This window comes from Lutra lutra, chromosome 1 (assembly GCF_902655055.1).
Source record: "Lutra lutra chromosome 1, mLutLut1.2, whole genome shotgun sequence".
Classification (NCBI taxonomy): Eukaryota; Metazoa; Chordata; class Mammalia; order Carnivora; family Mustelidae; genus Lutra; species Lutra lutra.
This window is the reverse complement of record NC_062278.1, coordinates 134,973,617-134,988,423: the sequence shown is the minus strand read 5'-3', so window position 1 is coordinate 134,988,423 and position 14,807 is coordinate 134,973,617. Positions and strand designations below refer to the sequence as shown.

The 14,807-nt window shown below is 37.5% G+C and overlaps 1 protein-coding gene across 4 annotated transcripts in view; it reads left to right on the top strand.

Annotated features, from left to right (window-relative positions):
- The window catches only part of HACL1 (2-hydroxyacyl-CoA lyase 1), a 39,462-nt gene that overhangs the window by 9,049 nt on the left and 15,606 nt on the right, over positions 1-14,807 (top strand). For all 4 annotated transcript variants that reach the window (XM_047737430.1, XM_047737440.1, XM_047737457.1 and 1 more), the window contains 4 exons: positions 1,186-1,263; positions 2,245-2,339; positions 4,389-4,501; positions 14,399-14,534. In XM_047737430.1, the coding sequence (XP_047593386.1) occupies positions 1,186-1,263; positions 2,245-2,339; positions 4,389-4,501; positions 14,399-14,534 (422 nt within the window). The remainder of the gene's footprint in view (positions 1-1,185; positions 1,264-2,244; positions 2,340-4,388; positions 4,502-14,398; positions 14,535-14,807) is intronic.

Here is a 14,807-nt window from a genome sequence, read left to right as displayed (position 1 = left end):
ATCTTGTTATAGGTTGATGCAAAAGTTGTACTTTTATCCTCTCGAAAGGCAATTGAAGGGGCGCTTGAGTGGCTCAGTCATTAAACCTCTGCCTTCAGCTCAGGTCATGATGCCAGGGTCCTGGGATCCAGCCCGCATCAGGCTCCCTGCTCAGCGGGAAGCCTGTTTCTCCCCTTTTCTACTCCCTCTGCTTGTGTTTCCTCTCTTGCTGTGTCTCTCTCTATCAAATAAATAAAATCTTAAAAAAAAAAAGGGTATTTCCGTTTACTTAGTTAATGGTAAAGAATAACAACCATTATTTAAAAGATGCTGATGTATTTGAAAAATAAGCAGAGCAGCTAAGTTATTTAAAAGGAAATTTAAACTTATTACAGAAACTTTACAGATGAGGAGAAAGCAGAGGATAATGTCCACTAAAATATTTTTTCCTGAAAAGGAAAATAATAAAAGTTTATTAGATGAAATTAAAAATGTGAGGAGAAAATCACTGATTTGATTTAAAATCCAAGTATCTTTTTTTGAGGAAATACTTTAGATGGCATGACTGGGAACAGACTGAAAATCTTAATTCTGTCATGCTCATGGGACTATGACTACCAACTTTCATACCAAAAGTATCAAGAGACACCATTTCTATATATTGCTTCAGAGTACAATAAACAGTGAGAAAAATAGCACTGCTGAATTGAGACATCCCAAATAGTGTAGTAGTGAAATACATAACAGGAAAACTGGCAGAAATGTAATAAGGATAGATTATAATTGTAACAAGATGAAGCAGGTGAAATTTTCTATTTCTGACTGTGGAATTTCTGGGTCCAGGGATATGCTCATTTTAATTTTTAGCAGACATTATCAGCTTCCCTTCCCATTTATACTCTCACCAGCCGCTGAGGAGAATGCCTGCATTCCTGTGTGGTGGTAAATGCTGAGTATTATCAGTCTTTCATTTTTGCCAGTCTGAGAAATGAAAATGGTATCTTGTTTTGATTTACTTCCTAAATCATCCTGAGGCAGAAATTTGATTGTGCTATGTGTAGGCTTTTAAGAAACAGTCCAGGTAATGTACTTTCTCCGTCTTTTCAGTACACATAGTAGAAAGTAATGACTTAACATTTTGTTTTCCTTCTGAAGAGTAATATGATCTGTGAGCTGAATTTTAAGTGATTTTCTTTCTACATATAGGTTGAAGCCTGTAGATTATACACCAAGTTCTCTGCCCGGCCAAGCAGCATAGAAACTATTCCCTCTATTATCGAAAAGGTAAAGTACTTAATTATAAGTCCTCTAAGTTAACTGGTTTTTCTCAGTTGCTCATACCTGTGTTATTTGTATTCTCCATAGAATGAGCAACAATTTGGTATATATTCAGGCAGTCAAAAATGATAGTGTTGGGCGCCTGGGTGGCTCAGTGGGCTTTCTGCTCAGCCGGGACCCTGCTTCCTCCTCTCTCTCTGCCTGCCTCTCTGCCTATGTGTGATCTCTATCTGTCAAATAAATAAATAAAAATCTTTAAAAAATGATAGTGTTAAAGAGCTATTTATATTTTAATGTTTGTTGTCAATTAATTCTAGAAACATAAAATAAATCATTTTTGAAAAAAGTTTCTCCTTTACTTCAGTTTTTAAATTTTTTTTCTACAGAAAAGTAAAGAGAAAGCTAAAATGAAAAATGTTTATAAATAAAACAATGTTTCTTTTGTGCTTTTGCAGAAGTTTAGTATTGAAAATTAGTACTAATGCTTATAAAACCATGTCTTGGTTGCCTAAACAGCTTATTATAAATTAATCTTAGTTAACCAACATTTGTATGTGGAGTTACATTTGAGCTGTTGCAAAACCATGTGTTACAGGCACCATTTGACACATGTAATAATATCACTGTTTCTGAAAACTTAGCCAAGTCATTAGGACTAGGAAGCAAGTAAGAGCACATTTATAAACCCTTGGCAGGAAGAGCCTGGTGGATAACTTCTAAGACTAACATGTAATAAGACATGAATTTTAAAACCCTAGTGAGTATTTTCTTTCTTATCTCTCCTCTTTTAAACAAAAATATCTTTTAAAATATATGCTGTCAATAGAGGGCATTTCAATTTTAGTTAAAAGTGTTTATTTCTCCAACTGGGGATGTCCAAAAAAATTAAAATTATATTTCTTTCACAATTTTTAATTGTCTCTGAGTGGACTATATGATAAAGATTGAGAATTTTAAAATATTTTCTTCCATTTGTAATAAATTTAGGCGGTGAGAAGCAGTATTTATGGTCGTCCAGGTCCTTGTTATGTTGACATACCTGCAGATTTTGTGAACTTACAAGTGAATGTGAATTCTGTAAAGTAAGTAATAGTTACACTGGAGTTCTTTCTTAATTGTGTTATTAAAATATTTACTTTTTTAACAATTTACCTAGCAGTCTATAAGTTAATCTTCATTAACTTTTTAATGAACTTTTTTTTAACTTTTGACAATTTAATGATTAAACTAAATCCTGGCCAAAGGGTTTAATTCTCTAATTAAAATGGTATTATTTAGTAATTATTTGGGGGTTAATTATTAAGTCAAATACATGGAGCTTCCTGAACACTCATTTGAAATTATTCTTCAGAGGCTGTAAGTAATACATCCCCATTAACGTGGTAGGGGTTATTTAGAGTTTTCATAGTGTCAACCAAGAGATGATGTGACCAATGAAAAATTATTTAGGACTCAGCATAGAAAATTTTAGTCTTTCTTTCTGTTTCTGTGATTTAAAAATATTCCAACTCAGGTGTTACTCTGAGTTTCCATGTTCCCTTATTCCTTAAATAAATGCTGAGCGAATAAAAAGTATAAGAAGCATTTTTCACTGGTATCTAAGTCGCCTCTGATAAGGATAGGTATTTAGGTTAAGACATCAACCTGGGAATAGTATATTACTATATATGCCCATCAACCTGGGCATTTAGTATATTACTGCTATTGTGGACCAAGTGGTTCTCTAGTGACTGCAGAGAGACAGTGTGCATTTCTATACATTCAGTATACCAAGGAGTTGTTTCTCTTTGTGAGAGTCAAACAAAAAGGACATCTATGCTGCATAATACCTGAACATGACAAAGTATTACTGTGGGGGAGGGAAGCAGAGCTGAGTCTCTGGTAAATTAACTCTGTAAGCCTTCTTTAAAATGCTTGTAAAGATTGGGGTGCCTGGGTGGCTTAGTCAGTTAAGCATCTGCCTTTGGCTCAGGTCATGATCCCAGGGTTCTGGGATCGAGCCCCACATTGAGCCCCACATAGGACTCCCTGCTCAGTGGGGCATCTCTTTCTCCCTCTGCCTCTCTGTCTCCATGCTCACACACTCTCTCTCAAATAAATAAAATGTTTTTAAAAAGTTTAAAAAGATAAAATTTTTGTAAAGAGTGAATGTCTTTTTTTGTTTTATGTGCTCAAATTTTGTACAGTGTGTGATGTTTATTAATTAAATAAATGAAGACGTCCAGAAATAATTATGACAGTTTAAAAATTTTTTTTCCTAATGCATATTATATTTCTAAAATCCTGACTCTCCCAGTGAGGTAGTTAAAGGCATGGGCTTTGGAGACAGAATGACCTAAGTCAGTCCAATCTCTGCCACATACCATCTGGGGACCCTGCGCAAGTTACTTTCTGAGTTTCCTTCCCCACCCCTCGATGGTGAAATAGAGATAATGGTAGTACCTGGCCTCATTGCTTTGAAAAATTAAATGAGATTAAATAGCACATAGTAGGGGCGCCTGGGTGGCTCAGTGGGTTAAGCCGCTGCCTTCAGCTCAGGTCATGATCTCGGAGTCCTGGGATCGAGCCCCGCATCGGGCTCTCTGCTCTCTTGGGGAGCCTGCTTCCTCCTCTCTCTCTGCCTGCCTCTCTGCCTGCTTGTGATCTCTCTGTCAAAAAATAAATAAATAAATAAATAAATAGCACATAGTATTAAACACTGACTCTGAGTATGTTTTTTACTGTTCTTACAACAACTATTACTACAATATAGAGCCATTAACTCAAAATTTCCTGTCAATGAATTACTTATTTGATTGGTTTTTAGATGGTATTAAGGAGTAACTTAGTTTACTAGGTATGGTAGGGACATTATGGTTATAGAGGAGAAAGTCTTTATCTTTTAGAGCTGCATGGAAAAACTTTTAACTGCCTATACTTCACTTTAAGATGGTTCAGGAAACAAATTTATATGCATGTGGGTGTGTGTATGTGTGAAGCAAATGTGGTAAAATATTAGTTGTTGAATCTACATGGTGGGTATGTGGAGTTTATTGTACTATTTTTTCCCCTACCTTTTAGATATTTGGTATTTTCATAGTAAAAGTTTTAAAACTTGGCCTCTTTTAATTAACAGAACTCTTTATTTCCAGGTACATGGAGTGCTGCATGCCCCCTCCTGTCAGTATGGCAGAAACCTCTGCTGTATACATGGCAGCATCTGTTATTAGAAATGCCAAACGGCCCCTTCTTATCATCGGGAAAGGTAGCAGTGAATGGAACTCTAAATCTTGCTATGCCATTGAAAGAATGCTGATTCTGTTTAGAAATTATCTTCATTATTAACATATCTAATATTTGAAATTGGCATATGAGTTATTTTCATGTAGGATTAGTTATTAATTTCAAAATCATAGAATTATTCTAGAATGCCCAGAGATCTCACTCTTTTAAAGAAATATCACCCATTCTGTTTCTTCAGTCTTATGTGTAAAATGTGTTTTTTCAGTTATAATAATAATATTTGATCATTATAAAAATACTGGAAAACACAGATGATTAGAAAGAAGAAATCCCTTTATCCAAAGACAACTATTTTTGGAGCACTTGGGTGACTTAGTTGGTTAAGCATCTGACTCTTCATTTTGGCTCAGGTCATGCTCTCAGGGATATGAGATTGAGCCCTACATACGGCTCTGTGCTGGGCGTGGAGCAGAACCTGCTTAAGATTCTCTCCCTCTTTCTCTCCCTTTGCCCCTCTCACCTCCCTCACTTGCACTCTCTCTTTCAAAAAAAAAAAAAAAGTGAAAAAAATGTAGAAGAACAGGGGGGAGGAGTCAAGATGGCGGAGAAGTAGCAGCTGAGACTACTTCAGGTAGCGGGAGATCAGCTAGATAGCTTATCTAAAGTTTGCAAACACCTACAAATCCAACGGGGGATAGAAGAGAAGAACAGCAATTCTAGAAACAGAATATCAACCACTTTCTGAAAGGTAGGACTGGCGGAGAAGTGAATCCAAAGCGACGGGAAGATAGACCGCGGGGGGAGGGGCCGGCTCCCGGCAAGCGGCGGAGCAGCGGAGCACAAAATCAGGACTTTTAAAAGTCTGTTCCGCTGAGGGACATCGCTCCAGGGGCTTAACCGGGGTGAAGCCCACGCGGGGTCAGCGTGGCCTCAGGTCTCACAGGGTCACAGAAGGATCGGGTGTCCGAGTGTCTCAGAGCTTACAGGTATCAGAACGGGGAAGCTGGCTACAGAGACAGAGCCGAGGAGTGAGCTCTAAACTCGGGGTTACCTTGAACTGGTCGCAGGCTCGGTCAGTTCGGAGCGCGGCCGGAGGCCAGGGTGACAGGAGTAATTGGGCGCTGTTCTCTGAGGGCGCACTGAGGAGTGGGGCCCCGGGCTCTCGGCTCCTCCGGGCCGGAGACCGGGAGGCCGCCATCTTCATTCCCGCCCTCCGGAACTCTATGGAAAGCGCTCAGGGAACAAAAGCTCCCAAAAGTGAACCCGAGCGGATTACTCAGACCACCCCGGTAAGGGCGGTGCAACTCCACCTGGGGCAAAGACACTTGAGAATCACTACAACAGGCCCCTCCCCTAAAAGATCAACAAGAAACCCAGCCAGGACCAAGTTCACCTACCAAGGAGTGTAGTTTCAATACCAAGGAGAGCAGCGGAATTCCAGAGGAGGAGAAAGCAAAGCACGGAACTCATGGCTTTCTCCCCATGATTCTTTAGCCTTGCAGTTAATTTAATTTTTTTTTCTTTTTCAATTTTTTTTTCTTCTTCTGCTAAATTTTTTTAACTTTTACCGTTTTCTTTTTTAACGTTTTTTAACTAGTTTATCTAATATATATATATTTTTTCCTTTTTATATTTTTTCTTTATTGGTTTTCATTTTTTGTTTTGTTTTTTTTTTTTTTTCTTTCCTTTCTGAACCTCTTTTTATCCCCTTTCTCCCCCCTCACGATTTGTGATCTCTTCTGATTTGGCTAAAGCATATTTTCCTGGGGTTGTTGCCACCCTTTTAGTATTTTACTTGCTCCATCATATACTCTTATCTGGACAAAATGACAAGGCGGAAAAATTCACCACAAAAAAAAGAACAAGAGGCAGTACCAAAGGCTAGGGACATAATCAATACAGACATTGGTAATATCTCAGATCCAGAGTTCAGAATGACAATTCTCAAGGTTCTAGCTGGGCTCGAAAAAGGCATGGAAGATATTAGAGAAACCCTCTCGGGAGATATAAAAGCCCTTTCTGGAGAAATAAAAGAACTAAAATCTAACCAAGTTGAAATCAAAAAAGCTATTAATGAGGTGCAAACAAATATGGAGGCTCTGACTGCTAGGATAAATGAGGCAGAAGAAAGAATTAGCGATATAGAAGACCAAATGACAGAGAATAAAGAAGCTGAGCAAAAGAGGGACAAACAGCTACTGGACCGCGAGGGGAGAATTCGAGAGATAAGTGACACCATAAGACGAAACAACATTAGAATAATTGGGATTCCAGAAGAAGAGGAAACAGAGAGGGGAGCAGAAGGTATATTGGAGAGAATTTCTCCAATATGGCAAAGGGAACAAGCATCAAAATCCAGGAGGTGCAGAGAACCCCCCTCAAAATCAATAAGAATAGGTCCACACCCCGTCACCTAATAGTAAAATTTACAAGTCTTAGTGACAAAGAGAAGATCCTGAAAGCAGCCAGGGAAAAGAAGTCTGTAACGTACAATGGTAAAAATATTAGATTGGCAGCAGACTTATCCACAGAGACCTGGCAGGCCAGAAAGAGCTGGCATGATATATTCAGAGCACTAAATGAGAAAATCATGCAGCCAAGAATACTATATCCAGCTAGGCTATCATTGAAAATAGAAGGAGAGATTAGAAGCTTCCAGGACAAACAAAAACTGAAAGAATTTGCAAATACCAAACCAGCTCTACAGGAAATATTGAAAGGGGTCCTCTAAGCAAAGAGAGACCCTAAAAGTAGTAGATCAGAAAGAAACAGAGACAATATACAATAACAGTCACCTTACAGGCAATACAATGGCACTAAATTCATATCTCTCAATAGTTACCCTGAATGTTAATGGGCTAAATGCCCCAATCAAAAGACACAGGGTATCAGAATGGATAAGAAAACAAAACCCACCTATATGTTGCCTACAAGAAACTCATCTTAAACCCGAAGACACCTCCAGATTTAAAGTGAGGGGGTGGAAAAGAATTTACCATGCTAATGGACATCAGAAGAAAGCAGGAGTGGCAATCCTTCTATCAGATCAATTAGATTTTAAGCCAAAGACTATAATAAGAGATGAGGAAGGACACTATATCATACTCAAAGGAACTGTCCAACAAGAAGATCTAACAATTTTAAATATCTATGCCCCTAACGTGGGAGCAGCCAACTATATAAACCAATTAATAACAAAATCAAAGAAACACATTGACAATAATACAATAATAGTAGGGGACTTTAACACTCCCCTCACTGAAATGGACAGATCATCCAAGCAAAAGATCAACAAGGAAATAAAGGCCTTAAATGACACACTGGACCAGATGGACATCACAGATATATTCAGAACATTTCATCCCAAAGCAACAGAATACACATTCTTCTCTAGTGCACATGGAACATTCTCCAGAATAGATCACATTCTTGGTCCTAAATCAGGTCTCAACCGTTATCAAAAGATTGGAATCATTCCCTGTATATTTTCAGACCACAATGCTCTGAAGCTAGAACTCAATAACAAGAGGAAATTTGGAAAGAACCCAAATACATGGAGACTAAACAGCATCCTTCTAAAGATGAATGGGTCAACCAGGAAATTAAAGAAGAATTGAAAATATTCATGGAAACAAATGATAATGAAAACACAACGGTTCAAAATCTGTGGGACACAACAAAGGCAGTCCTGAGAGGAAAATATATAGCGGTACAAGCCTTTCTCAAGAAACAAGAAAGGTCTCAGGTACACAACCTAACCCTACACCTACAGGAGCTGGAGAAAGAACAAGAAAGAAACCCTAAACCCAGCAGGAGAAGAGAAATCATAAAGATCAGAGCAGAAATCAATGAAATAGAAACCAAATAAACAACAGAACAAATCAACGAAACTAGGAGCTGGTTCTTTGAAAGAATTAATAAGATCGATAAACCCCTGGCCAGACTTATCAAAAAGAAAAGAGAAAGGACCCAAATAAATAAAATCATGAATGAAAGAGGAGAGATCACAACTAACACCAAAGAAATATGGAGAATTATCAGAACATACTATGAGCAACTCTACACCAACAAATTTGACAATCTGGAAGAAATGGATGCATTCCTAGAGACATATAAACTACCACAACTGAACCAGGAAGAAATAGAAAGCCTCAACAGACCCATAAGCAGTAAGGAGATTGAAACAGTCATCAAAAATCTCCAAACAAACAAAAGCCCAGGGCCAGATGGCTTCCCGGGGGAATTCTACCAAACATTTAAAGAAGAACTAATTCTTAGTCTCCTGAAACTGTTCCAAAAAATAGAAATGGAAGGAAAACTGCCAAACTCATTTTAGGAGGCCAGCATCACCTTGATCCCAAAACCAGACAAGGATCCCATCAAAAAAGAGAACTACAGACCAATATCCTTGATGAACACAGATGCAAAAATTCTCGCCAAAATACTAGCCAATAGGATTCAAGAGTACATTAAAAGGATTATTCACCACGACCAAGTGGGATTTATTCCAGGGCTGCAAGGTTGGTTCAACATCCGCAAATCAATCAATGTGATACAACACATTAATAAAAGAAAGAACAAGAACCATATGATACTCTCCATAGATGCTGAAAAAGCATTTGACAAAGTACAACATCCCTTCCTGATCAAAACTCTTCAAAGTGTAGGGATAGAGGGCACATACCTCAATATTATCAAAATCATCTATGAAAAACCCACCGCAAATATATTCTCAATGGAGAAAAACTGAAAGCTTTTCTGCTAAGGTCAGGAACACGGCTGGGATGTCCGTTATCACCGCTGCTATTCAACATATTACTAGAAGTCCTAGCCTCAGCAATCAGACAACAAAAGGAAATTAAAGGCATCCAAATCGGCAAAGAAGAAGTCAAACTATCACTCTTCGCAGATGATATGATACTATATGTGGAAAACCCAAAAGACTCCACTCCAAAACTGCTAGAACTTGTACAAGAATTCAGTAAAGTGTCAGGATATAAAATCAATGCACAGAAATCAGTTGCATTTCTCTACACCAACAACAAGACAGAAGAAAGAGAAATTAAGGAGTCCATCCCATTTACAATTGCACCCAAAACTATAAGATACCTAGGAATAAACCTAACCAAAGAGACTAAGAATCTATACACAGAAAACTATAAAGTACTCATGAAAGAAATTGAGGAAGACACAAAGAAATGGAAAAATGTCCCATGCTCCTGGATTGGAAGAATAAATATTGTGAAGATGTCTATGCTACCTAAAGCAATCTACACATTTAATGCAATTCCTATCAAAGTACCATCCATTTTTTTTCAAAGAAATGGAACAAATAATCCTAAAATTTATATGGAACCAGAAAAGACCTCGAATAGCCAAAGCAATATTGAAAAAGCAAGCCAAAGTTGGTGGCATCACAATTCCGGACTTCAAGCTCTATTACAAAGCTGTCATCATCAAGACAGCATGGTACTGGCACAAAAACAGACACATAGATCAATGGAACAGAATAGAGAGCCCAGAAATAGACCCTCAACTCTATGGTCAACTCATCTTCGACAAAGCAGGAAAGAATGTCCAATGGAAAGAAGACAGCCTCTTCAATAAATGGTGTTTGGAAAATTGGACAGCCACATGCAGAAAAATGAAATTGGATCATTTCCTTACACCACACACGAAAATAGACTCAAAATGGATGAAGGATCTCAATGTGAGAAAGGAATCTATCAAAATCCTTGAGGAGAACACAGGCAGCAACCTCTTCGACCTCAGCCGCAGCAACATCTTCCTAGGAACATCGCCAAAGGCAAGGGAAGCAAGGGCAAAAATGAACTATTGGGATTTTATCAAGATCAAAAGCTTTTGCACAGCAAAGGAAACAGTGAACAAAACCAAAAGACAACTGACAGAATGGGAGAAGATATTTGCAAATGACATATCAGATAAAGGGCTAGTGTCCAAAATCTATAAAGAACTTAGCAAACTCAACACCCAAAGAACAAATAATCCAATCAAGAAATGGGCAGAGGACATGAACAGACATTTCTGCAAAGAAGACATCCTGATGGCCAACAGACACATGAAAAAGTGCTCCACATCACTCGGTATCAGGGAAATAGAAATCAAAACCACTATGAGATATCACCTCACACCAGTCAGAATGGCTAAAATTAACAAGTCAGGAAATGACAGATGCTGGCGAGGATGCGGAGAAAGGGGAACCCTCCTACACTGTTGGTGGGAATGCAAGCTGGTGCAACCACTCTGGAAAACAGCATGGAGGTTCCTCAAAACGTTGAAAATAGAACTACCCTATGACCCAGCAATTGCACTGCTGGGTATTTACCCTAAAGATACAAACGTAGTGATCCGAAGGGGCACGTGCACCCGAATGTTTATAGCAGCAATGTCTACAATAGCCAAACTATGGAAAGAACCTAGATGTCCATCAACAGACGAATGGATAAAGAAGATGTGGTATATATACACAATGGAATACTATGCAGCCATCAAAAGAAATGAAATCTTGCCATTTGCGATGACGTGGATGGAACTAGAGGGTATCATGCTTAGCGAAATAAGTCAATCGGAGAAAGACAACTATCATATGATCTCCCTGATATGAAGGAGAGGAGATGCTACATGGGGGGTTAAGGGGGTAGGAGAAGAGTAAATGAAACAAGATGGAATTGGGAGGGAGACAAACCATAAGTGACTCTTAATCTCACAAAACAACTGAGGGTTGATGGGGGGAGGGGGGTTGGGAGGGGGGGTGGGATTATGGACATTGGGGAGGGTATGTGCTATGGTGAGTGCTGTGAAGTGTGTAAACCTGGCGATTCACAGACCTGTACCCCTGGGGATAAAAATATATTATATGTTTATAAAAATAAAATTAAAAAAAAAATAATTTAAAAAAATGTAGAAGAACAGAACTACCATTTGATTCAACAATCCCACTTCTGAGTACATATCCAAGGGAAATTAAATCATTGTCTTAAGACATCTGTACTCCCAATTTTTTTGCAGCATTATTTACAATAGTCACACTATGGATGCAATCAAAATGTCCATCAGAGGATAAAGGATGAAGAAAATGTGATTACATGTGATAGATACATTTGTATAAAATATTATTCAACCTTATTAAAAAAGAAATCCTGTCATTTGCTGCAACATGGATGAACCCAGAGGACATTATGCTAAGTGAAAGAAGCCAGACACAGAAAGCATGATCCCATTTATCTGTGAAATCTAAAAAAGTGAAATGAATAGAAGCACAGTAAAATATTGGTTACTGAGGTTTGGGAAAATGGGGAGATGTTGGTCCCAAGGTACACATTTTCAGTTTTAGATGAATAAATTCTGGAGACCTAATGAGTACAGCATGGTGACTGTAGTTAATAATACTGTAGTGTATACTTAGAATTTGCTAAGAAAGTACATCTTAGGTGTGTTTGCCACCAATAATAATAATAATGATGATGATGGGTATGTTAATTTACTTGGTCATAGTAATCATTTCATATATACATATCTGAGATCACATTGTCCACCTTAAATATATACAATTTTTATTTGCCAGTCCTACTTTAGTAAAGCTTTGTTCAACAAATACATGCAGATTTTATATTAAAATAATGCATTGGTATAAATAAGGTAATTAGATACAGATACTATTAATTCATTATTATGTAATTTGAATACATAACAACATAAGTATGTAAATGTATTAATGGTTGTGGCTAGATACTTCTAAATTCCTTAAAAAGTGAAAGTGTGGACAGTCTTTCAAGTAATATTGAAATATATACACATGCAATATTGAGGTCACTGATTCTCCAGAGAAAATCATCTGTCAAGTTTAAAGTATTGCACAGTTTGAAATTAAATAAAATTAACCAAAGTTGTCTTGTCACATATAGCTTTCAAAAAGTGAAAGTAAAGCAAGGTAGAGCACTACATTCCAGACAATTTAGTGGTCTGTCTGAAATATTAAGATGGATTATGTGTTCATGTCACTTGCACTGATACTTGCATTTCTTTGTTTAAATCCAGTGGCTTTCTTAGTATTCTCCACATGGAAAATGAAACATCCCCATCTGCATTTTAAAAGAATGTGATATGGTAAAGGATGCCCAATGCCAAAGCTACGTGATTTCTTTAATATAGTTATGATGTAATCCACCCAGATTTATTCAGATGTACCCAGAATCCTAACCCGACCTTTCTGAATTCAATATGGTGCCTTATTAAAAGAATATATATAATTTTTCAAAATGGACAAAAAAAAGTAAATATTTTTAACATGTAATATTTCTAGTCATTTCTGCATCTATATTTCATATATTGTGATCATACCATATAGACAGTTTTATTTATATTCTAATTATTTCATTTAATATTGTAACATTTCTTCATGGTCTTAAGTTTTTTCCTAAATATAATTTTAAGGTCTATTCATGTATATACCAAAACTTCACTGAGAGATACTTAAATCTTTGCCAGTTTTTTTTGTTTGTTTAGTATAGCTATGACAGACATGTTTGTGCTTAAAGCTTTTTCCATATTTAGGATTTCTGATAGATTCCAAGAAAGAAAATTAAATTAAAAGGTAATTCATATTTTAAGGGTTTTGGTACCTATTGTCAAGTTGCTGTCTCCTAAGAGAGGAGATACTATACTCCTGTCAGCAAAAGTTATTTTAATATCCATTATATGTTCTAGAATTGAGGGGGCCTTGAGTCACCTATGACCCTGCTAGTCAATTATCAACTACTAAGGAACTAACTACATAGAAACCAAAGATAATTTTAATGAAAATGTAGACAGCAGAAAAAAAAAAACCCAAATCAGAGCTGAGTCGAATGCAGCTATATGCTATCTTAGATCTGTGGTCTTGGCAAACAACTACTTTGAGTCTCAGTTACCTCACTTGTAAAACAGAGATACTAACTTCAACAGAGTGGTTATGATTAAGTAATAAGATTGGTAGAAGGAACTCAGTAGATGCTAGTTTTCATTCTTCTTTTACCCCATATTTGATGAGTACTTAGAATAAGGTGGGGATTACAGAAAACATTTGTAAGCTATATAGAGGAATAATGGTCCCTACCTCGAGATATATTAGAAACAAATCAGTGCAGTGTACCCATATGTAGTGTGTATAGAGAGGGTGAGGTGGATTCTCAAGGGAAGCAGCAACAATTTATTTGTGTAGGTAGAATGGAAAGACTCTCTGGAAGAGATGACACTGCTACCCCTTGAAAATGGATGATAGGTCACTGAGTGGACAAGTCCGGGAAGAGAACTGGGTGGACAAAGATATTGAGGCAAGAAAGAGAATACAAGAAAACTTTCTGGATGGAAAAAAGCTATTCTTCATCTGACACGTATGAGAAAAGATTGTAAGGTATTTTTATATGGGGGAGCATTACGTTGAATCTGAATGAACTAAATGTCTTTTGTTAGAATTTCCGTGCAGTCTGGGTTAGCTGATGGTAGGGAGCAACGTGTGAGGTTAGAGAGGGCCTCTCTCTGTCAGAGCAAAGTCCTTCCTTGCCCAACTGGGCGGGTCAGTAAAGATACTGTATTTAAAGAATTGTGAGTAGTAGTTCAGTAGGAACCATAGGACAGACAACTGAGAGCAGGAAAAGAGATGCAACTTTTGTTTTGTATTAGACATCCTTCAAAATAATTGAGAATATTTTGGGGGAGGGAATTAGCACTATTGTTTTCTTAAACATTTTAAAATACCAAAGATAAAAACCATAGTCACAGTTTGTTTTGAGTGTGAGCAAGCCCTGTATAAACAAGAGATTCTCTTAGAAGTTCTAAAAGCAAATTCATGTGAGTTGCTTTAAGAGTCACAGTACCTGGAGCATAACTGACTTGTCCAATACATTTGCATTGGTTGTAGGTGCTGCTTATGCCCGTGCAGAGGAGGCTCTCAGGAAATTGGTGGAGCAGTGTAAATTGCCGTTTCTGCCCACCCCCATGGGAAAGGGTGTCATCCCTGATAACCACCCATACTGTGTGAGCGCTGCCAGATCCAGGTGCGTAGCATGCTAGAGTTTAAGAACAATGGCTTGGCACATCTTGGGCTAATTTATTTTGTGACTTTAATGAATCTAGGGGAAGTCCTGAAAAATGTTATTTTAAGCACACCTGTTTCTTTTTAGAGTTTTCAGCACTCTAAAGATGTTGTCCACTGCCTATGGATTTAGATGGGAAATCTGTAGTCATTTGAATCCTGCTCTCCTATATGTAATATGTTCAGTGGCTGCTTTTAGGATGTTCCTTTATCTTTGGTTTTCAGTAGTTTGATT